At 36.5% G+C, this 25,141-nt stretch overlaps 1 protein-coding gene across 5 annotated transcripts; it reads left to right on the top strand.

Moving 5' to 3' along the window:
• The first annotated feature begins 7,702 nt into the window (after positions 1-7,702).
• LOC306850403 (pleckstrin homology domain-containing family A member 1-like) lies at positions 7,703-24,863 on the top strand. 5 transcript variants are annotated; one of them, XM_079386029.1, is made up of 13 exons: positions 7,703-7,807; positions 11,836-12,026; positions 12,114-12,170; positions 12,281-12,326; positions 14,462-14,559; positions 16,126-16,248; positions 17,010-17,153; positions 17,344-17,412; positions 17,946-18,010; positions 19,268-19,331; positions 19,593-19,682; positions 20,766-20,836; positions 23,519-24,863. In XM_079386029.1, exons 2-13 carry the CDS (start codon positions 11,886-11,888, stop codon positions 23,721-23,723), a joined length of 1,173 nt encoding a protein of 390 aa, XP_079242155.1. In that variant the 5' UTR covers positions 7,703-7,807; positions 11,836-11,885; the 3' UTR covers positions 23,724-24,863. The 5 variants fall into 5 exon arrangements, with proteins under 5 accessions (XP_079242155.1, XP_079242151.1, XP_079242152.1 ...); XM_079386026.1 differs by having other exon boundaries at positions 7,715-7,807; positions 19,268-19,435; XM_079386025.1 differs by lacking the exon at positions 20,766-20,836 and having other exon boundaries at positions 7,705-7,807; positions 19,268-19,448.
• Positions 24,864-25,141: the final 278 nt, after the last annotated feature.

The following is a 25,141-nucleotide window of genomic DNA, read 5'->3' as shown; positions in this document are numbered from 1 at the left end:
TATTGCATCCAACAGACGGAAAAGATGACAGACAGACAGACAGACAGATAGACAAATAGATAGATACATGAAGGATCTTCCGTGGAATACAGCCAGTCATCTATATAAAACAAAATAAATATATCATGTGAATTTAAGTTTATTTAATTTAAGTTTCAACATCATATGAAAACATGCATAAAACCAATGTCCCACAGTATAAAATGTTGAAGGATACTTACATGTTGTCCATGACCCAATGGTTTTTGCTGTAATATAATAAACAGACATGAGATTTAATGTAATGTAAAGCCTGTCTTTCTTTATGTGAAATGTGTTAAATGTTTTTCTATGTCTATGATTACAAAGCCAGCTCTTTGAACTGAAAAAAAAATATATTTGAGTGAAACACATGATGTTCAAGTTAGCAATTGTTGCATAAATTGCACAGTTTTCTATTGACAATAAATAATAATCTTACCCTGAAAGGCAGTTAGAAGCAGACAGAGAAGAATATTCAGAGAGTCCATCTTCCTCTTCTGATCAAGTTTGTCTTCAAATTTTCAATCATCACTTAAATAGTCAAGCCCAGCCTAAGAAGGATTTCCTTATGACACATGAATATCCTGGAGCCTGTGCTGGGAAAAAGCTATAGAGCAACATATAATCGTGGAAAAGACACAGCTGAATTTTATGCAACTTTTATTACTCTTGACTCTGTGTTAATTTATGGATATTTCTGTTGACACACAAAGTGAGATTATGGAGTGATTATGTTAAATACAGTTGCATGCGAAAGTTTGGGAACCCCTTGCAGAATTTGTGAAAATGTGAATAATTTTAACAAAATAAGAGAGATCATACAAAATGCATGTTATTTTTATTTAGTGCTGTCCTGAGTAAGATATTTTCCATAAAAGATGTTTACATATAGTCCACAAGACAAAACAAATAGCTGGAATTATTAAAATAACCACATTCAAAAGTTTGGGAACCCTTGGTTCTTAATACTGTGTGTGGTTACCTGGATGATCCACGACTGTTTTTTGATGGTTGTTCATGAGTCCCTTGTTTGTTTTGAACGGTTCAGAAAAATCCAGAATCAGAATCTTCAGTTTTCCAGCATCTTTTGCATATTTGAACCCTTTCCAGCATTGACTGTATGATTTTGAGATCCACCTTTTCACGCTGAGGATGGTTGAGGGACTCAAACACAACAATTAAAAAAGGTTCAAACATTCACTGATGCTCCAGAAGGAAACACGACGCATTAAGAGCCGGGGGTGAAAACTTTTTGAATTTGAAGATCAAGGTAAATTGTACTTAATTTGTCTTCCAGGAAACATGCAAGTAGCTTCTGTTGCTTCCGAAGGGCAGAACTAAATGGAAAAAAATATATATTTCTACAAAATAAGAAAAATTTGGACATCTTCATTCTGTTCAAAAGTTTTCATGCATCGTGTTTCCTTCTGGAGCATCAGTGAATGTTTGAACCTTTTTTAATTGTTGTGTTTGAGTCCCTCAATCATCCTCAGTGTGAAAAGGTGGATCTCAAAATCATACAGTTACTGCTGGAAAGGGTTCAAATATGCAAAAGATGCTGGAAAACTGAAGATTCTGCAGGACCTGGAGGATTTTTCTGAAGAACAGTGCTCAGTTTAACTGTTCAGAACAAACAAGGGACTCATGAACAACCATCACAAAGCATCATAGATCATCCAGGTAACCACACACAGTATTAAGAACCAAGGGTTCCCAAACTTTTGAATGGGGTTATTTTAATAATTTCAGCTATTTTTTTGTCTTGTGGACTGCATGTAAACATCTTTTATTGAAAATATCTTACTCAGGACAGTACTAAATAAAAAATAACATGCATTTTGTATGATCTCTCTTATTTTGTTAAAATTATTCACATTTTCACAGATTCTGCAAGGGGTTCACAAACTTTCGCATGCAACTGTATATTGTACACATACTACCTACAATATATTGTAGCCTACACATAATGCTGTCACATTCAGGCAAGGAAGAGAAGATTAAGATCTTTGCAGTATTTAATCATAATAAACACAACAATCTCGAAAGCACAGGTGCAACAAAGGGGAACATAACAGCTTGCATTAACTTAATACTGGACAATGAACAGACATAAACATAAACGGGGATTAATAAAGAGGTACAGGTGAACATAATCTGTAACCATAGAAATAAACGAATGGTGGGAAAATAGGACCAAATTAAACTAGGTCAAAATAAACACAGGAACACGGAACACTAGAACCATGGCTGGTATATGGAGTCTGTCTGCGTTCACGTGCCCAGTAGATCCTTGCCTTAATCTGGCCCTGACAAGAACTACACTAAAACAGAACATACTTGTGAAAAATGTACAAATACTTCCATATTTTCTTTTTTACCATTACAGAAAATACTGTATAAAAATATAAATTAATTTAGGAAACAAAAGAGAGCAAGACTGTGATGTGACACAAGAGACATGAAAGTAGCTCCAAAATAAGGAGAGCATTTCAAAATCGGTAGAGGAGATAATGGCTAAATTTCAAAATATATAAAGTTTTAAAGAACAAAAATGTGCTTTGAACAGAAAAGCACTGCCACATTGAGCTGAATTAAATATCTGTCTCTGATCACACCACTGTCATAAGCTTTGTGTCAACAGATACATAGCTGTGTCTTTTCCACAATTAGCCTATGTAGTTTCAGGATCCAGGATATTGATCTGTCATAAGGATTTCCTCCTCTAATTAGTAGTGAGGCCATATAAAGGCCAAGGTGGCTCTAGTACACACAATAAAAGCAGCAAATATATGTAAGGTTTGGGGAAAAGGATTTCTGAATGGCAGTGAAGGGGTGCAACTGACACTGGTAGGTCACATGATAATGACAACATGGTGGATAGTATGTCATACTACATGGTGTAGTCTACGTGATATGCAGGTATACCCCGTTTACCCACTAGGAAAGGTCAAGGATTTGCGTATACCAACTTAAAAAAGGGCGCGGATACGTAACAATATAGTTTTGTGACAGACATTTCACGCGTTCATTCATAAATTCACCCAGTCTTTTTGATAATCACGCCATATTCGGGTAACACTGCAAACAGATGACAGGAACGTCCTTAACATTATAGAAATTAAAATGGTACATAGTAGCATACGTTATCATTAAAGTAACTGTAACAGCAGGGGATTGTTGGCCTATAAGAACAATGACTGATTTCAATGAACAAAAAGTTAATATTAAGTGACTTACATTGTTTGACTATACCAGTATTGCCTGATTTTGCTCTAATTCGTCAACTAAAATATTTTCAAACAAACTCACAACTGAGCCGCCGCACATACATCTCCATTCAAACACAGCGCTATGAATGAATCTGCGTTTTAAACAAATCTAGTGAGTCAATTCAATTACTCATTCATAAAGTCACTAGTGCCTGAGTCGCAATGTGCATACTATCCATCCTAAATTATATGTGATATTAATAATTTTCAATACTATTTAGGGCAGATAGGGTGGATAGTATGCACATTGGGACTTGCTTCGTTCCTGAATGAATCAGCCGTTCAAATGAATCAATTCAATGAATGATTCAGTGATAAAATCAGTAACTTGCCGCCACCTAATGGTTTTAGTTTCCTTTTTACATGTAACATGCGCCCCCCTAAATTTGTCTAATTTCACGTAGTGTGCGAACATCATTCACATATTGTTTGCTGCGTTTCCAGTGCATAGCATTAAGAAACATAAACATATAACCAGTTTACCTGATTCAGTGTAAATCTGAGACAGGACACTAAACTGTATTAAAGATTTTCAGTCAAGAATAGTGAGTGATTTTTCTCTTTGCGTTTTGTTGTTTTGTTAACGTTACATGACTAGTTCCCCCAAAAATAAATATTCTGTCATCTGTCTGTCAATTCTGTCATAATGTTTTATTTTTATACCATCATTTACTCAAAAGTTGTTTTAAACCTGAATGAGTTTCTTTCTTCTGCTGAACATAAATGCTATTTTGAAGAAGGTGGAAAACCAAACAGTTGCTGGTCCTCAGTGACTTCCATAGGATTTTTCTTTCCTGCTATCAAATTCAATGTGGACCAGCAACTGTTTGGTTACCCTCATTCTTCAAAATATCTTATTTTGGGTTCAGCACAAGAAATTAATAGAGGTTTGGGACAACGTGAGTGAGTAAATAATGACAGAAATTAAAATTTAGGGTGAATTATCCCTTTAATGACAGTCGACAGCATGTTTAGTGTCCTGTCCCTTTAAGAGCTGCACGCATCTAATATACAGGCACGCATCCGTTTCTCTCTTAACTATTTACTTTCATTTTAGAGATAACCAACTGAGTCTGTATGTAAAGCTTGTGTGTTTTGATAGTATTAGCGCAAAACATAAGTTAGTTGAGTAATCTGGCGCTGTTAGACAGGCTTTTTAGTGCGCGCCCTTCAGGTGTATGCGCTCAGAAAAAGGGCACCTCAGACCAGCGCGCGAATGAAACATTTAACCAGCAAGGCTTGTGTGCAAATAATGTACTTTTGCGATCGCGAATAAGTGCAGTGTCCTGTCAGAGTAACTCTACTGCTGTATGTCGTGTTGTACAGTATATAGAGACGGAGACCAGAACTGTATTTGACAGAATGTGTGCTGTAGCACGATACTACGATATTTCTTCAAAAGCAGATCGTGGAGACATTTTTATCATCCACGATCAAAAATCGTCATATCGCACACCCCTATTTTACACCATTCTCACTGTCGCCGAACAGCGGGAGTCAGATTGCCCCCTAGCGGATGGCTGAAGAATTGAAAGCTCGTATTCATAAATCTTCAAGGCAATGTCTCTGAATTAATTGATGCTCGCGACCCCCTTGACCTGTCCCCAGGCCAGCACCAGGGCGCGCCCCACAGGTTGAAAACCCCTGTTCTAGAGAATTGTGTGTTTTTAATTTTATAGCAACAGTTTGGACAGGACCCTTTTCTAGTCTGACATGACAGCGCCTCTGTGTATAAGGCTCTAAAAGAAATGATTCTAGGCTCTAAAAGAAATGATTGATTCAGTCAGTGTGGAAGAACTTGACTGGTCTGCAGAAAGCCAAGTCCTAATCCCAGCTGAACACCTCTGGTGTGACTTTAAATGTATGTACTGTACTTTATAAGTAACGTGTACTTATAATATAAGTACATAAATGTATGTATGTACTGTACATGTGGAAGAATTGACAATAAAGCTGACTTGACTTGACTTGACTAAAAAAAAAAATGCAGACTTTGAGCCAAAAACTCATCACCGAACACCAATGATTTGTACATACACTATATGGACAAAAGTATTGGGACACCCCCTTCTTTAGAACAGAAAAAGGCACTTCCAAAACTGTGGCAACAAAGATGGATGCATAATTCACCTATTTAAAAACTGTATTTCCATCTCTGTAGCAACAGTTTTGGACGCGTCTAAAATGACAGTACCCTTATGTACAAGTCATTGGTGTTTGGTGATTTGGTCATATAATGTAATACAATTTGTGTCTTTCTGTATGTGCAATGTATTAAATTTATTTTTTTGTATCCATGTTTTCCATAAAGCCTGTGTTGAGAAAAAGAAAAAAAAAACTATAAAGCACCATAATCGTGGAAAAGACACAGCTTGATGTGATAGATAACTAGATATATTTGTTGACACAGTTGTTTGAGATAACCTAATGATCATAGATTGCAGTAGCAGCAGTATAGGCTAATAAAACCTTTGCACACATCCGTTTAATTCACTCTAAAAAAATGGTGCTATATAGCATTAAAAGTGGTTCTTGGCTCGTAATCATAGGGGAACCTCTTTTAATATAGAACCATATCTTTAAAGGTGCTATACAGCACCTTTGTCAAATGGTGCTATGTAGAACCATAAGAGGTGGCAGATTGCATTGTATTTCTTCAAAAAAATGGTGCTAAACAGCACCAACAGTGGTTCTTTGGCTCGTAAAGAACCTTTAAAGGGACTTAACAGGTTCTTTGTATGGCAGTGGTGCTATATAGCACCTTAATCACCCCAAAGAACCACTGAAGAACCATACAGGAGCTTAACAGGTTCTGTATATGGTAGCGGTGCTATATAGCCCCTCAGTCATGCCAAAGAACTGGTGAAGAATTTATACTTATTGGGAAGTCGTGGCCTAATGGGTAGAGAGTCGGACTCATAATCCAAAGGGTGCGAGTCTCAAGTCCAGCAGGAATTGTAGGTGGGGGGAGTGAATGTGCAGCTCTCTCCACCCACAATACCATGACTAAGGTGCCCTTGAGCAAGGCACAGAACCCCCAACTGCTCCCCAGGCGCCGCAGCATAAATGGTTGCCCACTGCTCCGGGCGTGTGTTCACGGTGTGTGTGTGTGTGTCTTCACTACTGTGTGTGTGCACTTTGGATGGGTTAAATGCAGAGCACAAATTCCGAGTATGGGTCACCATACTTGGCCGTATGTCACATCACGTTACTTATAAATTGCGTGCACACTAATTCATTTTGACATTACACCTGAGCAATGGTATTTGTGAGAGTAATCTCATTAGAACCGTTTTGAGGTCAATTTATCTAATTTTTCGATATCTGAAAAAGCTGAACTGTGTGTTTACATTGAATATGCAAAGTTTATACATATATTTGTTCGCTGCGGATTTAATTTTTTTTAAGTTAATAATTTTTGATTTAATTTTTTTCCTCTGAAGTGTAAAGTTAAAGTTGGAAGTAATCATGCAAATATTTATTTATCTGTTTTACCTCTCTCTCTCCTTTTCAGTAAATTTATTCACATTACATTGCCAAGATGCACAATTTTACCAGTTTAGTTAATGATTTTTTTTTCCTGAAAATAAAATTATTAGAATTAATTTGGCCTTTAGATAAAATGTTCTGTAAAGATCAGATGCCCCTGGGGGCTTCTTACCCCAGTTAGGCGGTCATTTTACCCCAGTGTTGGGGTAAGATGGCCCCCTTTCTTATTTTTCATTTTTGTGCCATTACAACTAAACTGTTAATTGTTTCCATTTGATTCCCATAATTGTGTTGGGTGCTGCATAATGATCCTCTACATGCTAAACGTATATGTAAATGTGTTCCCCACAAATGTTCCCCACTCATATTGGTCTGAAAAGGTAAAGAGGTGTTTCAGGTCTCGGGAGACTAGCGTAAATTGACCAAGAGCGCCATCTGCTGTTTTGGAAAAGAAAGTTGCTCAATTGCACATGTGAGAAAATCAGCCCGCACTCGTGTGAGAAAATCAGCCTGTCGCATTTGTGAGAAAATCAAGCCAAGTTTCCTCATAAAAAGGCAAATGAGTCTCACAGTTGTAACACACAATACATATATTTGTGAATACCTCTTCATTTTCTCTCAAACAGTTTTGTATTTGAAAATCACTTTGCGTTTGTTTGAAAGTCGAGTTTTTCTTTGCAAAGCAGATTGTGTTTATTTGCAAAACACTGGATTTGTTTGATAAATATTGGCACAAAAATCGCTCCATACTGCACGATCAGTTTTAGTGAATAATAATAAAAAAAATCCTAACAATTACAAAAGGGTTTCAGCACTACGTGCTCGAACCCCTAATAATATTTTACAACTGCCTGTATGAAAAAATGAAAACGAGAGAAAAGAGAAAGAAAAAAACAGACACATTTAAGCTGACGCAGTGACGTATACAGCCACTTCCGCTCCCGCAGGAAAAACACTCGTGAAGTTTGTGAACGAGAGCACGAGCTGGAGATGGGCTGAACCGAACCACTTCAGCGATAACAAACCGAGTGAGTAGTTTGAGAAATCACCCTTTCTAGGATATCTGTCTCTGTGTGAGTGCGTTTATGGATATGGAGCTGTGTTAAAGTGTAAACACGGATCCTGCTGTAGATTCAAGGCAGGATTAAATGGAGACAGGGCGAGGTTGGGCTTTTCCGCGCTGTTGCTAACTAACAGACGTGGATTTTAGACACATCCTTGTAATGATCAAATAGAGTTAATCTAGTAAGGATAATATTTATCATATAAAGCTAGATTGTAACTCTGAGCATGCCTCCATCGCCATTATAACAATATCATTAATATCACAACATAAATGTTGATTTCTTTAAACAAGATCAGATTTGAGTCGTTATGTGTTGATGGATTGATTGTAAGTTTTCGTTCTTATCTCGGTCTTATTTCGATGGTATCTTATCTGACTTTTCTGAATTGCCCCATTTAAAGAGTATGATTACGTTTACTTTATCATTTAAAGATGGCAGTTATGTAAATCTTTGTAAAAGTAAAGATCTTTTTGGTTTGCATATATGCACGTAAAAGATAGTTGTTATATATATATATAGATAGATAGAGAGAGAGAGAGAGAGAGAGTTAGATTGTAACTCTGATTGTAACTGTAAAATGATCCCATATATATATATATATATATATATATAAGTCGTGGAAACAATCATGAAAATTAGCATAGTACATATTTGTATTTTGTTATTTAATTTATTGCTTATATTTTGGCAACATCTCTTTTATGGTTTTGTGTTATCATAAGCATTCTGTTTTTGGCTTGCCCTTACCACAGACCAACCAATGGACACCTGACCTAAAATGTGTTGAAATGTTGCATAACAGCAGGTGATTGTGTTTGAGGACATCACTTTTTGTAGATAGAGATGTTACATGTTTTAGTGGACATGCAGAATTGTTTGCATAAGACATTAATTTTACATTCTAGGGAAGCATTCTTTGATTTCAACATATTTTTACCACCTTACTCTAGTCTTCATTTGTTTCCATTATGCTGGTGAAGTTTATCCAAAGGTTAGTTATGATCAACAGAGAAATCAAGGAAAGACCATTATTTCTCTTGTGAATGTCTTTGAGATATCTTTTAATACAGATGGAACAGATCCGTTTACTGTACAGATGTGCACAGTCTACACTGTGTGTGCCAAGATTTCAAAATACATTTTCGTAAACTGAAATCAAATTATTAATGGAAGCAACTAGAAAACTCAAAAATGGAACAAAGCTATCAAGAAACCTTTGAGATTTAGCTAATTTTAGCAAATGTTAGTTCCTGATTCCCTGACTATAATTGGTACAGCTGTAGATCAAACTTAAAAAATTAAAATGAAATATAGCCATATAATGAAAACTAAACTGTAATTTAAATGAAACTAAACCGAAATGTTAAGTCAGTGTAAAAATAAGACTGAATGCATAGTTCACACAAAAATGAATGTCCATGCTCCATGTCGTTCCAAACCCATAAAATGTTTCTTTTATCCTCAAAACAAAAATGAAGATATTTTAATTTAACCTGAGAGTTTTCTGAGGTCTGTTCTATCAAAATGTTTGACGCTTCAAAAAGTTCATAACGACATTCAAGCTGTTTACTAAATATTGGACAGAAAAGTATTGTATTTTGTGTTTCAAACATAAAACAAGTCTTTGGGTTTGTAATGGCAGGTAATTGTAAGGGTAACTGATGACAGTACTAACCCTTTAAAACAAACACAAATTTGAAAATGTAAAAACTATAATAACCTTAATGTGTCTATGTGCATGTTTGCAATTGCTGAAACAGCTCAAGGGCAAGAGCTTGGTGCAACCCTTCTGACAACCTTACATGGTTCAAAACAAATGTGTGAGGTGTGCGCTCTTGTCTGTTTTGCCTGAAATGCTGCACAAATATGCCAACCTTTGGTTTATAATAATATATGAGTGAATTAGGTCACAGAGAGTATGTCTTGTGCTGTGCACATGCAAACACACAGTCCGGGTTAAAGTGGTCTATCATGTGCCTTATCTATGACGTTCATCTTTGTCAGTGAAATAGCAGATTTGTTTTTTAATCAGGGATTCAAAGAAGGATATGTGCATGCAAACTAACCTAAACTTGTGTAGTAAGTGTCTTTCTCTGTGTGTGTGTGTGTGTGTGTGTGTGTGTGTGTGTGTGTGTGTCTGCTTGTGTTGAAGTACATCAAATAACATAAACAAATTAAGCTCAACATGCAATTCTAACCTTCTTATATACACACACACACACACACACGTCTAAGATCCAGAGATAAGGAGTTTGGCTTCTTAACTTTGTGTGTATGTGTGTGTTAATGTGGTTGGTCTAGTCTAAAACAAAACGAATCCTGTCTAGAATGTGACCAGACCTGTCTTGGAGACTATCTGCCTAATCTAATATGAAAATCAAGAGGAAGAGAGCGAGAATAAGGCATCTGAATCCTCTCCAGCTGTTACCCTGCTTTTGCCGGCTCTGATAAGCAGCACATCAGCAGATAACAGCTCAGAATGAGATATGTGTGCTTTTGTTCAAACCCAAATGCTGTATATGTCATGTTTTGCTTTTCATGGTAAAGGCCTGCAGTGCATACTCTAAGACTTAGAAGAACAGGGCTTCTCTAGAACCTATGAGCATTCCAGAACACAAGGCTGATTCTGTGCTCTGGAACCCAGGGAGGGGCCGAACAGCTCTCCATGCTAATTGGTGAAGTGACTCATGGTCATTGTTGCTTCTGCAGGGCGATGACACAGCAGGCCTTGTCTTCCTTCACAGCCTGTGTCTGTTTATGACTTACACTCATGCCATTAATGCCCCTGCCCTCAGAATACAAGAGTGGAATGGTGGATTTATTCTTGGTTTTGCCGACACGTTATGTGCCATATTCACGTGTTGTCAGAATGTTTTTGAATGTTATGTAATACAGCTTGAGAGAGCACTTTGCAAAAATATGTACACTAAATTTGATCGGAAATCAGATAAAACAGCAATACTGTGATTATAATATTGCAATTTAAAATGCCTGTTGTTTTTATTTTATTGTCTTATTTTTTTATTTATTTTTTTGATTGCAAAGCTGAATATTCAGTAGCCATTACTCAAGTCTTCAGTGTCACGTGATCCTTCAGAAATCATTCTAATATGCTGATTTGGTGTTCATGAAACATTTATCAATGTTGAAAACTGGTGTACTGCTATATATCTTTTTGGAAACCCTGATACGTTTTTTCAGGATTCTTTTGGATGGAAAGTTTAAAATTGTATTTCATTTATTTGAAATAGATTTTTTCTGTAACAATGTACAAGTTTTTTTTTTTATCAATTTAATACCTAATACTTGCTGAATAAAAGTATTAATTTCTTCTTGATCTATTGTGAATTATGAGTTACCGCTCCTAAGTTTAAAATAATTAATTGAGGACAAAACAAATTCTGTTGAATATACAATAATATATAATGTTTTTAATTGAAAGTACATTTTTTTTTTTTTTTTTTTACCCAAAATCTAGTTTTCTTATTCTTATGCAACTTTTCACTTTTAACAGTTCTAATATACAATTTTTTTAAAAGATCTTTTTATAACTTTTTTTTTTTATTTCCTCCTAATCAAAAAAAAAAAGGTCTTGTTCAAAGCAGCGCTGTGATTCATATCCTGTGCAGAATACTTTGACACATCAAAGAAAGAAAATATTTTTCAGCTGAAAGAGCACAAGAAAGGGAGAGAAAGGAATACATAGGGGTCATCGAGGAAGGAAGGGGGATTTTTAAAACCGCATAAGTGCATCAGCTCATTTACTGTTAGTCTGACTAACCTCTCTCTCTTTCCAATCTTTGTATCCTATTTTTTTTCTACTTTTCTATTTCTTAATATTAGTGTACTATATAATTGCACTGTCCTTGGAGCGGACCTGACTTACATTTCACTGCTGGTTATACTCTGTATAATTGTGTATGTGACGAATAAAAATCTTGAATCCCATGCTCCTCCTTCCTTTCCATCTCCATCTCTGTCTTGAGCAGTTACTGATATCAGAGAGAGGGGGGAATGAGTAGTGTGAAGAGAGGGGGACATGCCTTACGTGGACCGGCAGAACCGCATCTGCGGTTTCCTGGATATCGAAGAATTGGAGAACAGCGGCAAATTCCTGCGACGGTATTTCATCTTGGACACTCAGCAGGGTAGTCTGGTCTGGTACATGGACAACCCGCAGGTATGATCTGTCTAAAATCGAAATGGATATTGGGTAATTTAGTTCTGTTTCACTATCTGAGAATAATATTGGATCTTGGTCTTCTAGAACCTGCCTGTAGGTGCCAAACACGTGGGTTCCCTCAGTCTCACCTACATATCCAAGGTAAGCTGCCACCTTTTCAAACATACAACAGTTTTCACACATTCTACCATTTGTGCGTCATTGCTTTTTGAGAAATTGCTACAAGGCTCCCACTCCCACTATTGTCTTAGGTCAGTGATGCCACCAAACAGAGGCCAAAAGCGGAGTACTGCTTTGGTAAGACTTTCTCACATTTAAACGCACTTGTACTTCACCCTCATTCTGGTACAAAGTTATCAGATTTCTGATTATAATATAACTGGTGTTTTTGGAATGTTATGATGCCTTAGATTTAGTTCAGTATCTAATTTTTCTGTCTTTATTGTAGAAGCGTAAGCCTTCTATTTAACTTTTTTCCATAACTAATATACTCCTTTTTTTATTTATAACTTTTTACATTTGTGACCCTGGACCACAAAACCAGTTATAAGGGTCAATTTTTTTTAAACTGAGATTTATACATCACTTGAAAACTGAACAAATAAACTTCCCATTGTTTTATGGTTTGTTAGCATAGGACTATATCTGGCTGAAATACAACTATTTGAAAATCTGGAATCTGAGGGTTTTACAAAAATCTAAATTTTGATTTAAAAAAAATAAGTTCTTATAAATGCATATTACTAATAAAAAATTAAGTTTTGAGAGATGTATGGTAGGAAATTTACTAAATATCTTCATAGGACATGATTTTTTCTTAATATCCTAATGATTTTTGGCATAAAATAAAAATGGATCATTTTGACCCATTCAATGTATTGTTGGTTATTGCTACAAATATACCAGTGCTACTTATGACTGGTTTTGTGGTCCAGGGTCACATTTACTTATTTTTAAATTGCTTGGAAATGTGAAACACTTTCTGACTGACAAGCATATTTTCATATCATATTTCAAATCATGTAACACTTTGATGTTATTTTCAAGATCTCACATAATGTTAACAGGCCTTGAGAGTTGCAGCTCAAGTCTCAGTGCTTGACTGAAGGGTTTGTGGTTTAAATACTGGCTAGGTGCTAAACAGAAAGCTTATACGGTTAGTTTTAGATCATGTTTTTACTGTAAGCACTGCTTTTGTAATTCTGAAAATGGATTGTAATATTATGTTGATGCATCCATCATTATTTCCATCTGTTCTATTTCACATACACACTTTGAGATGATTTTGAGCCCATACTCATTCTCACAGCTTATACACACAAACTTTTGTTTTGCTTTGCATGTACGGTTACTGCTGTGCACATGGTAACCTTCTGCGCAACATGAGTGGAAACAGGAAACGGTGGTCTGGTCACTTGATCGATGTGTGTATGTGTGCACATGTGCTTCTAAAATCTTGCTCTCTGCAGGATGCTTCTGTAGTATCTGAACTTCATATTGAAGTGTTTATGAAATCCTGTTTATTGGTTTAGTTCATCAAAAATAACCACCAGTCCTTCTAACTTTTTAACAGTTGCTTTTATCGAGATATAGTTTAAGGAACAGTTCACTCATTATTTATAATTTATGAGTTATTTATTCAGCTTCCAAGCCCATATAACTATATTTCTACCATGAAACGCACAATGAAAGAAAAACAAAACAAAAAACTCTTGCCGCTCTGTGGCTGTGACACTCTAAAATGACAAAAATGTATTTTGGGTTAGATGAATCAGTTGATTCAGTTTACAAACCGGTCTGATCTGGTTCACAGGTTCAACTCACTCACTTGCAACAGCTCACTAGAGTTAAGGATTGTCAGTGATTCATGACTAATGTTTTGATGTGAGTCACAAAAGTAGTCATTTTCAAAATGTCATTGTGAGGAAAATATCACACACACTTAGAAATGTGCTATCAGCAAAATTTGAACCATACAAGGACACGGAATGATGTCACTTGCACGAGGGAGAACTATTGGTGGAAGGCAAAAATTTCAGTACAGCTGCGCATAATGAATATTACACATGCACAATGGAGTTTATTGTGATGCAGATAATTCTAGCGTTCTCCTTTTCATCCCAGAAAAACACTGAAAGCCACTGAATTAACAGACATTGCAGGAAAAATTTAGTCATTTTCCATTTTGTGGTAGCTTTTTTTAGTTTGAAATTGATTCGCACTGCTTTATTGACTGAGCATAAGCAGATAATCCATAAAGTTGGCTGAGCTCTAAAACAGGCTATCTGTGAGCTTTTGGGATTTATGGGCATTTTAAAAATACACTTCCTTCTGATACACTGATATTTCTCAGAACTACTCAGCAAAATTAGAGTTATGGCCATTGCATTATGGGAAATGGGGTTAAGCTCTTTCTCTCTGCCTGTGTGCAGTCATCAACGCAGGAATGAGGAAATTCTTCCTGCAGGCTAATGATCAGCAGGATCTTGTGGAATGGGTCAACGCGCTCAATAATGCAACCAAAATCACAGTGAGTACGCACACTCAAAATGCACAAGTGTGAGCATGCATTTATCTATATCCATCTATAACCCCATACAAAAAATGTACTGCTCTTTTATTTCATAATTTAACAAATTAAACAAATAAATAATAAAATGAATTGTGTATTGTAATCAATCGCATATTTATTCTTATGACTGTAATAAAATAATTTTCCTTTATTGCAGTTAAAATGTACTGTAATGTAATAATTTAATTACATCAGACCATCTGACATTACATTCTACCATAATGCTTGAAATATTTTTTTTTAATGCTCAGCCAGGCTGAATTTGTTTGACCACAAATACAGTGTAAAAACAAAATAAGTTATTACAATTATAAATATGTTTTCCGTTTTAATGTTTTATTTAATCATTCTAATTTGCTGATTTGTTGCTCAATAAATATTTATTTTTGTCAATGTTGAAAACACTTGTCCTGCTTAAAATTTGGGGCAAAACTGTGATACTTTTTTTCAGGATTCTTTGATGAATAGGAAGTTGAAAAGAACAGCAAAAATAGATTAAATAGATGGAACAGTGTAGAGGTTTTGACTGTCACTTTTATTTGTGTGCTGAATACTTTTTTAAACAAAAGTGTTAATTTACCCTTGTTTTACGTTTTCATTGTGTGCAAATATATATTAAATTAGCTATTGTGTCTCCCTTTCAGGGTTCTTTAAAGCCCTGATTGTTTGCATTAGTTATCTAGCTGTTATTAAACAAGCTCACATGTTAATCTGATATCCCAGACTGCTGCACACAGGAACATTTAAAGAAACAATGAAAGCATTCAACAAGTTCATTCAGTCAGTGTCAGTGGTTCTGTCAACACTGCAGACTTGTTCACTGGGCAGGAGATTCTGATTAGGATTCTCTGGGAGTTTATCTGTTAGACGTAACCCAAATTTTTAATTTCAAGCATTTGCAAGCAAAGTACAATAAGAAAACACCCACACAATAAAACAAAGTTTCCTAATTGGAATCTTTACCCTCTCTCTGAGTGTATGTGCAGGCAAATGCATACATGCATGCACAGGAAGTTGAAAGTTTCTCCAAAAAAAACTCTGTCCTGTTTAAACTTTGCGTTCCTCATCCTGATGCCGAGTCACTTGGCTGACTAACGGGAAGTTGTATTGTTTGAACGACCCTCACCTCTGAGTCAACATCGCTTCAGAATGCCCTCTCACACTCACACGTACCCTACAATGTCTCCTCTGGTCTTTTTCACTCTCTCTGTATCACTAATATATCACACTTCCACATGCAATGGCAGGAAAAGCTCTCACTGTAGGCCAGACACTCTTGGAGCGTGGGCTGATGGATTGAAGGGCTACACAATAAGCCGTTGTTGAGTTATCCTGTGAGTCTCACAATTGATGGTTAATTCGTCTGTGCTCCATTCACGTTTATCCCTCAATTTTTTTTGTTGCATTGCTTTGCATTTTCAGTCTTTTGCTGCTGCCCTGATTTTGCTTGTCTTTGAAAACTCCCTCTCACTCGTTCGTTCTGTCATTTTCTTTTTCTTTCTTTTTTTTTTTTGTCTCTCCCAGGTTCCTAAGTCCTCTGATGCTGTTCACTCTGAGAGTCAGAAGTTGACTTCAAATGGAAACAAGAAACAGGTCCCATACAAGACCGAGATCATTGCAGGAGTGGCTGTCGTCACACAGACACAGGTATTCTCACTCACATCGGCTTAAATGGATAGTTCACCCAAAAATGAAAATTCTGTCATTAACTACTTGCCCTCATGTTGTGCAAACCCGTAAGACCTTCGTTCATCTTCATAACACAAATTAAGATATTTTTGATCAAATCTGAGAGCTTTCTGACCCTGCATAGACAGCCAGAGAGCTACCACGTTCAAGGCCCAGAGCGGTAGTAAGGACATTGTTAAAATAGTCCATGTCAATCAATCTTTCAACTTTAATTTTTTGATGCTGCGAGAATACTTTTTGTTTCTTGTCTTCTGTGTCAGTCGACGCGCATTCACAAGAGTACCACGATGCATGCGTGTTGCTGCTGACGCAGGAGCCGGCATTTGACGTAAAACCCGGATGCACCTTGTTTGCAAGCAGAGGAACGCACACGCTTGCATGGTACTGTGGGCATCGTGCATCAAAAACTGACACGGTAGAGAAGCAATTGTTGAATAATATAATTATTTTTGTTTTCTCTGCGCACAAAAAGTATTCTAATCGCTTCATAAAATTAAGGTTGAACCACTGATGTCACATGAACCATTTTAACAATGTCCTTACGACCTTTCTGGGCCTTGAACATGGTAGTTCAATGGCATGTAGCCTCCTAGTACTTCACAAGTGAGCAGTTGAATTGAAATAATGGACAAAGAAATAAAACCCTATGGCTAGTTTTGAAATTGTAGAGCATTGTGTTTTTCTGCATGTTCTTATGTCTGCTTTTTCCCTTCTTTCAGCAGGATGGAGAGGTGGGACACAGTGTTGGAGGAGAGAAAGTGGGTTTGAGGAAGGCTCCAAACCATCCCTCATATTTGCACTCCAGAGCAGGGCAGGATCAGACCCTTATTAAAGCAGGATACTGCGTCAAACAAGGGGCTCTGGTGAGTCTGAGAGACTTTTTTGACCTAGGTCTTGTGGAGTTACGTGTGTGTGTGTGTGTGTGTGTGTGTGTGTGTGTGTGTTCAAAAATACCAAAAAGTATTATATTTCAAATCTTATTTGTGGAATGTATGAAACTGGGTGACTACTGGAGAGAATTCATTACATGTTACTGTTTTCCTCTTATATCAGATGAAGAACTGGAAAAGGAGATATTTTGTTCTGGAGCAGAACTCAATGAGTTACTTCAAGTCTGATCTGGTATGTTGTGTATTTATTCTCGATTTATGCAGCAGTTACATCTGATAGTTTGTGTTGAAGGCTGCTCAAAGCCTTGTACAATTCAAATTTTAGGATGAATGGCTACTTTTTCATGCGATTGTTGATCTTGACATCTAAGCTAAATTGTACTAGCAAATTTATTTATTGAAGGTATAGGCCTCTCTACTGTTAGGAATGGCCTTAGGTCTGCTGTTTTATGAAAGAAAGAATATGAATTGAAGGGTTTTTTTCTTTTGCATTTCAGTTTTTCTTTTTTTTAAATCTGAACAAAAGATAAAGCACATACCGGCGCTCTGTCTCAACATGAACAGCACAATACCAGAGAGATTCCAGGCAGCTGCCAGTTGTGTGTGATTCAACTGCATATGTTCATGTGTGTCTGGCTGTTAGAGGATAGAACTTAGTCCATTTGGGTGGTTCTTGGACAGAGTAAGCTGTAAAGTGGCACTCCATGGCAGTAGATCTGGCTCTGTGAGACTTATCTTTCTTTTCTCACTTCATTTCTCTTTCAGGAGAAGGAGCCTTTGCGGATTATTCTTCTGAAGGAGGTCCATAAGGTGCAGGAGTGCAAACACGGGTACAAACAGAATGCCTCCCAATCATATGCTTTGAAATCTTATTATTTGACTGAACATTCCTATGAATATGGATCCTTCGGTTCTTAATAAGAAATAATTGGATTGTGCATTTACACTACAGTTCAAAATATAATTTAAAATAACTTCAAAAAAAAAAAAAAAAGGTTTTAAAGTATAATTTTTTCCTATGATGAAAGCAGACATTTCAGACGCCATCACTTCAATCTTCAGTGTCACAGAAGTCATCCTTCAATTAATCAGTCCTTCAGAAATCATCCTAATATGCTGATTTGGTGCTTAAGAAACATTTCTTAGTATTATGAATGCTTAAAACAGTTTTGGTTTTGCTGCTTAATGTTTTTTTTAGGATTCAGCATTTATTTGAAATGGAAATCTTTTGTAACATTGTAAATGTCTTTACTGGCAATTTTAATCAATTTAATGCGTTCTAACCAATTAAAAGTGTTTTTTCCCCCAAAAAATCTTATTAACCCTAAACTTTTGAAGGGTTGTGTGCATTTATAGTTATAGATTTAAAGGTGACGCATCATGTAAATCTGACCTTTTCTGTGTTAAAATGCTATAAATCCCCCGTAAATCTACCAGCCTACAAAATGTGAAAAATTACAACCCAGTATTTTTTTTTTTTTTTTTTTGTAATACGCCTTTCTGCAAGCTTGTGGAAACAAAAAAGCCACTCAGATTTCGCTCCCCCATGACATAGAAAGAGGAACTTAATATAATATTACCACCCCTTAATCTGAAAGTTTCCGCCCATGGCACTGCCATTGTGTTTTTGCAAGTTACGACGATGTACCAGTTCTAATGCCATGGCAAAAGTTTGAGCAAAGCATGCTAACTGTTCTGTCTTTGGCTGCACTAACAAACACAGAAAAATATTTAGAGTCCCAGACTCAGAGGAGACAAGAGAGCTGTGGATTTATTGATTTATGTACTGTATATTACGCTGCTGCCTCACAGATTTAAAATAAACATGCAATTTCTTTCCCAGCTGTTTACCTTCACAGACATAACCGACTGTTTTTGTAACGCATGTATTTGACAGTTTAAGTGCAATAAGATATGAAAGAGAATAGGCATTTTCAAAATGATATAATACATTTTCTGTGGGGTATTTTGAGCTGAAACTTCAGACACATTCTGGGGACACTTGAGACTTATATTACATATTGTAAAAATGGGCATGTTAGGTTTCCTTTCATATACAAGTTATTCTCTTCCTGTTTCACTTTCAGTGAAATCATCATGCGAGACAACCTCTTTGAAGTCGTCACAACCTCCAGAACATTTTATGTCCAGGTCAGAAGTTTTGTCAAGAATCAGCATGAACTTCTGAGACCAAAGATCTCAAGATTCTCTGAAAAGGGTGTTGAAATGGAAATTTCTCTCTGTTGTGAAAATGAGTATGACTTTATTGTATGTAGTTTCTACACTTTATCTCTGAACCATGTAGACATCTGCAGGCTCAAATCTTGAGCATTCAGAACTTTTGCAGCATCTCTTTGTGTTTCTTTTAAATTATGTATGAACTTTCCATCTTTTTCTACCATTCTGTTTCAGGCTGATAGTCCAGAGGAGATGCACAGCTGGATCAAGGCTATTTCAGGAGCCATTGTGGCTCAGAGGGGCCCAGGCCGGTCCGCAGCCTCTGTATGTACACACACACACTCACACATGCATTCAAACGCAGGTAGTCACTCTGCCTCTGAGCAAAACAATGGAGCATGAATTCATGAGTCAAGCCGAGAACATGTGGAGAGTGTGTGAAATATATATATATATATATATATATATATATATATATATATATATATGTATGTATATGTGTATATATGTGTATATATATCTATCATGTGCCTTTCTATCGCTTTCTCTCTCACATGCACATATGCGCGCGCATACAGACACACGAGTGAATAATAATATGACTGCAGTGGTTTGGGTTAAGATTGGTAATGGCTCAGAAGTGTTATTGCACTTTGGAATCAGAGAGTACACTTATGTGTGGACCACAATCTGTTCCTTTCATACTTTCTCCCACTCCCCTCTGAACCTAGTGACCCCAAAAAGTATTTGGACACTGAATGTATAAAAGTCAAATACAATTCAAGTAGCATTTATTGGATATGGAAGAGCACATATTCAAGCTAAACATTTAGATGTAGATGGTAGTAGCAACAAATGTTATCTTCTGTATTGTGACGTATATCCAAGTGAAACATTATTAAAAAGGGGAAAAAAAAAGTACAGTGGAAGCTTGGTACTGTTCGGTTGTTGATTGTTTGAAGACAGATCTGAATGCGAGCTTGCAGTCATTTGTAAGATGAAAGCAGTGCTTAAGAGAACTAAATGTTGGCGAAGTCAAGAATATGTCACCAGAGAGTCTTCCATGTCAATGGAGTTATAACATTTTGTATAAAAAAATAAATGGTTTGAAAAAACTTGTTCACAGTAAGATAATCACAATAATCATTCACAATAAAATGCATTTAGAGACTTGATAGGGTGAATTTCCATTTCATACTGACTGTTTTAAATTATATATCAATATATACTGTATATTATTCAAAAGTAAGTGTTTTTGTTTTTTTAACTTGCAGATGCCACTTGGTTTGATATTTTGTTATGTTAATACAATAACATTCATACATTAAGTGTCCAAATACGTTTTTGGGGCGCCTGTATCTCTTTCTCCCTTTCTTCCTCTAATGTAGCTTTGCACTGTTGTTTCAGATGCGTCAGGCCAGAAGGCATTCAAGCCCCTGTATTCAGAGATACACACCACGTGTCACTCAAGGCAGCACGTATGTGAGCTCCGGCGCTTTGATCCGCCCCTTGTTTCCTCTTCCTCGCTTCGCTTTAGAGGAGTCGCTAACGCACAGCCTTTTTACGCACGCGGACGTACTCACCTAGCTTAATCTTTTCCACTTCGTTTTTCCAGAATAACTTCACATACATACACACACCTAACAGTTCAAATGCAGAAATAAACTTATTCAACAGTTCATTCCAGACACACATTCAGTTTTCCGCTGACCCTATGTCTTCCTGCTAATTTTACCTTTGTTTTGTTCTCATCTGTTTCTTCTCAACCTCGTGGCTCCTTGATTTGAACTAACGGTTAATATTGTTGCACTTAATTTCTAATGCTTCAGCCTCTCTGCCAGCCCACTGCAGTCTCCTGCTACACACCAAAAACGCATGTTTCACACATTTAAATTGCTCTTCTGTATTTCATTATTCTTTATTGTTGTGTGTAACATGGTTCATAAAGTTTGACTTTATTTTTTTCCACCATTCTAAATGATCATCCAGACTGGTAATTACTGATTAAAATAAACACAAAAACATATTCATGGCCCATTTTGCTTCCATTATGTGTTATTTATTAGTGCAACTGCATATTAAATGAGAGAAATTTAAAATAGAATTTTAATTTTAAATTATTTAATTTTTTTTTTTTTAAGTTATAAAAGTTATAAACATTCAACATATCATATTGTTTACACATTTCCAAACCTCACAAATTTGCACAATATTTTGAATAAGATGTGTGTGTGTGTGTGTGTTTTGATGAGGTTATGTGTGCTTTAGTGTTTGAGAGTTGCATTTTGGTGTCTGTGTTTCATAAAAGTCATCCAAACTTCTCTGTACTGACTTGCAGTAAGCTTTTAGTCTCGTAAGGTAAACCCTCCAGTCTCGGACATCAGGTCCTCAATTACTGCTGTTATTAGATTAGACATGTCTGTGCTTTCTCACACGATTGTTAGGTAAAATGTTTTGGACAGTCTAGAGCAATGACTAAGATGCTTTTTTTCTGTTGTGTTGCACTTCTCAAACTGATGATAATATTTTTATATTCGTGGATTAATTAGTAACTCTTAAACACAGAATGCAGTTCTAACCTTGTCTCAATATTTGCCATCTTTCCCTTATATTCTTTCTGTCATTCAACCTTCGTCTCCCCACTCTTTTCTTTCTTTATATTTACCTCTGTCTCTGTCTCCCACATTCTACCTAGGGCTGGGCAGTGTCGCTTAAAAATAATTCAGATTTTTCAGTCTTTAACAATATTTGATATTCATCTCAATATATATTATTGAACTGAAATACAAGAACTCATTTAAAATGCATAATTTGATCAAAATGTGGGAAAAATGCTAAAGTTGTTCGATTAAAAAATCATTTTGATTGTTTAAAATTTATTTTTTTTAATTTTAGGGTCACACAATCCTTCAGAAATAAGTGAAGTGACATACTGCCAAGTATGGTGACCCATACTCGGAATTCGTGCTCTGCATTTATCCCATCCAAATTGCACACACACAGCAGTGAACACACACACACTGTGAACACACACCCGGAGCAGTGGGCAGCCATTTATGCTGCGGCGCCCGGGGAGCAGTTGGGGGTTCGGTGCCTTGCTCAAGGGCACCTCAGTCGTGGTATTGAGGGTGGAGAGAGCGCTGGACATTCACTCCCCCCACCTACAATCCCTGCCGGCCGGGGACTCAAACCCGCAACCTTTGGATTACTAGTCCGACTCTAACCATTAGGCCACGACTTCCCCCAGCAATTCAAATAATTTCTGATCAAACTTTTTTAATATTATCAATGTTGAAAACAGTTGTGCTCCTTGATAGTTTTGTGGAAACGATGATACATTTTTCAGAATTCTATGATGAATAGAAATTTTAAAAGAACACCAGTTATTTTGAAAAATAAATATTTTGTAATGTCTTTATTGTCACTTTTGATCTTTTTAACACACTCTGAATTTAAAACAAAAAAAGGATAAAAAATCTTACTGACGCCAAACTTTTAAACTTTAAAAGTTTGCAAGTTTACTACATTTTAATTTAAGGTATATAAATATAATTAAAAATATTTTTGCATGATAAATCTTTGAAGAGTTTTGAATTGAATATTTTATGAATGGACTGAGAGGATTCTTGAAAATTAATCAGACAAAAACGGTCCTTTTTGTTACTGAAGGTTACATTTAGAGATCCTATTAAAGCTCATATTCTTCGTGTGCTTCATGTTCTTATATTTAAGAATTGTGACACAGGGGCTGTTGCCAAAATCTGGCTAATGACCGTGTCTTTAGGAAACTTATTGGCCAAATGAAAGCACATCTCTTAGTTATTAGCGCCAGGAAAATCAATCGTTCAGTCCAGCTTCTACCTCTCTCTGCTTCTCACGTTCTCTCTTATGTTGTGTTTTCCAGTGAGTGGGACAGCTGGGCTCTCTGAATACTAACACTTCTGATCTGGTGCTCTGCTGGCTCTGGTCTCTGGTACTTCTCATCTTCTTCTGCTAAGCTCATCTAAAACTTCTAATACGTTTCTCGGTTGTTCTTACTCACATCTGAGACTGCTCTCAAATCATTACCGCACTGCATCGATCTTAACGCTTTCCTAAAATCACTTTATTCAGACCAGAACTTACATAGATGTATTCTGTCCCTCATTCTTCCCATTTAGGAGTTCATTGTTGGCGGCTCCTGTTTCTACCGCCAGCACACGAGTCACGCCATCCCCTGGACGGCAAGCCCTGCCGTGTCAGCAAACCCAGAATGCCGTGGTCCCACGAGGCCTGGCATGGGACAGCGAGCACTTCATGAGCCTGCTGCCCCTGCCCCGCCCACATGCCCGCCTGTCACTGCAAGAAACCCGCCTCTCAAAGTGACTCACGAATCGCCGTGGCGACGACGTAGCAGCTTTGGAATGTGTGACGATCCCTTGCCCCAACTTGATCTGGATAATGCAGATCTTCCTGTCAGTGAGGTCTGACAGTTTTATGTTAAACTTTTACCTCTGACACAGAAATATTAAGATGTGTGTGACGAGTTTAAGTGATGGGAGGATCATTGGAGGGATAGATGACCAGGCGTTCAGATCCAAACTGATTCGACCTGACCTGTTGACCAAATTCTGAACTTTAAAACAGGTTATGTCAGATAAAAAGAGCGTCAGTCATGTTCATCTAGATCAGGAACACTACCGCAATGATTCAGACATCAAAGATTCTTCCAAGTACCTCCAAACCTTTTGAAAGTTGCTAAAAGAAAAATTAGGAATATGGATTGAATATCACCTAAACTGAAATAGTTTCTGGGATTGTGTTGGAAGAAGTGAAGATTTGCGCTACCCCATGGAATGGAGTCAGAAAAGGCTGTGCTTGTGAGAAACGATTCCTGTTAATATCCAAGAATTCCCCTTCTCTGAGCATTACAGAACATAATTCATTTTTCCTGTTTTTTTTTTCTGTACAGTTTCCTATTTTTGAAAGTTATTCTATGTGCTGTTAATGTGACTAATTGATCCTGTGGACTAAGCTGGGGTTTATATTGACTCACATCTTTTATCCACACTTATACATAAGGGTGAATTCTTGCAGCTGTAATACTATTGTCTCTTGCTCTGCTAAGTGATGAACCAAATCCATAGTTTATTTAATAACTCAATGTGTTGGATACAGTAAAACCAAGTAGACTGATGCTAAATAATCTGCCCACATCCCTGTCAGTTTCTGGGTATGACTGTACTTGTCTGATCATATGAGTGAGAGTTTGCTGTTGAATTGTTCATAATTGTTCAGTTATTGGGATTCAAGTATGACTACTATGATGAAATGCTTTCCAGTGTATGTTTATCTTCATTTTTGCCCTCTCTCTAAAAAGTGCCTGCATCTTTTTCTCTTAAATGTCCGGCAGTTTTAACACTTTTTTTTTTTTTTTTTTTGTCTTGTTTTGTGCTGTAACAGTTTTAATCTTGTTTGTTTATATTATTTATTATAAGAAAAAGCAATAAACCAAGTCTGAATTTATCTTGTTGATTTTAAATATCACATTTTAGCTATCCATACGATGAATTGATATATGTGAAATGTTTTGGTATTGTTTTTTTCCTAGACTCCTCCTGTTACTATTAGTTAGTGCAAATGAAGGTTTTATTGCCCTCTGTTGGACGTTTAAAGCTACTGTCGAAAAACTATTGCTCATTGCAGCTCTAAAAACACCTGTTAAACTGCTGTAAATTACTGGACACATGACTTGTTAATTATAATGCTATTTAAATAGATTAGGTAATTAACTAAACTATCAA

Source organism: Barbus barbus (genome assembly GCF_936440315.1).
Source record: "Barbus barbus genome assembly, chromosome: 30".
Classification (NCBI taxonomy): Eukaryota; Metazoa; Chordata; class Actinopteri; order Cypriniformes; family Cyprinidae; genus Barbus; species Barbus barbus.
This window is presented reverse-complemented; position numbering and strand designations above follow the sequence as displayed.

Bases quoted from the DNA above. Each gene is read 5' to 3' on its own strand.
- LOC306850403 (XM_079386025.1), top strand. From the start codon at position 11,886: ATGCCTTACGTGGACCGGCAGAACCGCATCTGCGGTTTCCTGGATATC. The intron at 17,413-17,945 runs GTATGTTGTGTA...TTTCTCTTTCAG, and splicing joins GTTACTTCAAGTCTGATCTG to GAGAAGGAGCCTTTGCGGAT. The intron at 18,011-19,267 runs GTACAAACAGAA...TTTCACTTTCAG, and splicing joins GTGCAGGAGTGCAAACACGG to TGAAATCATCATGCGAGACA.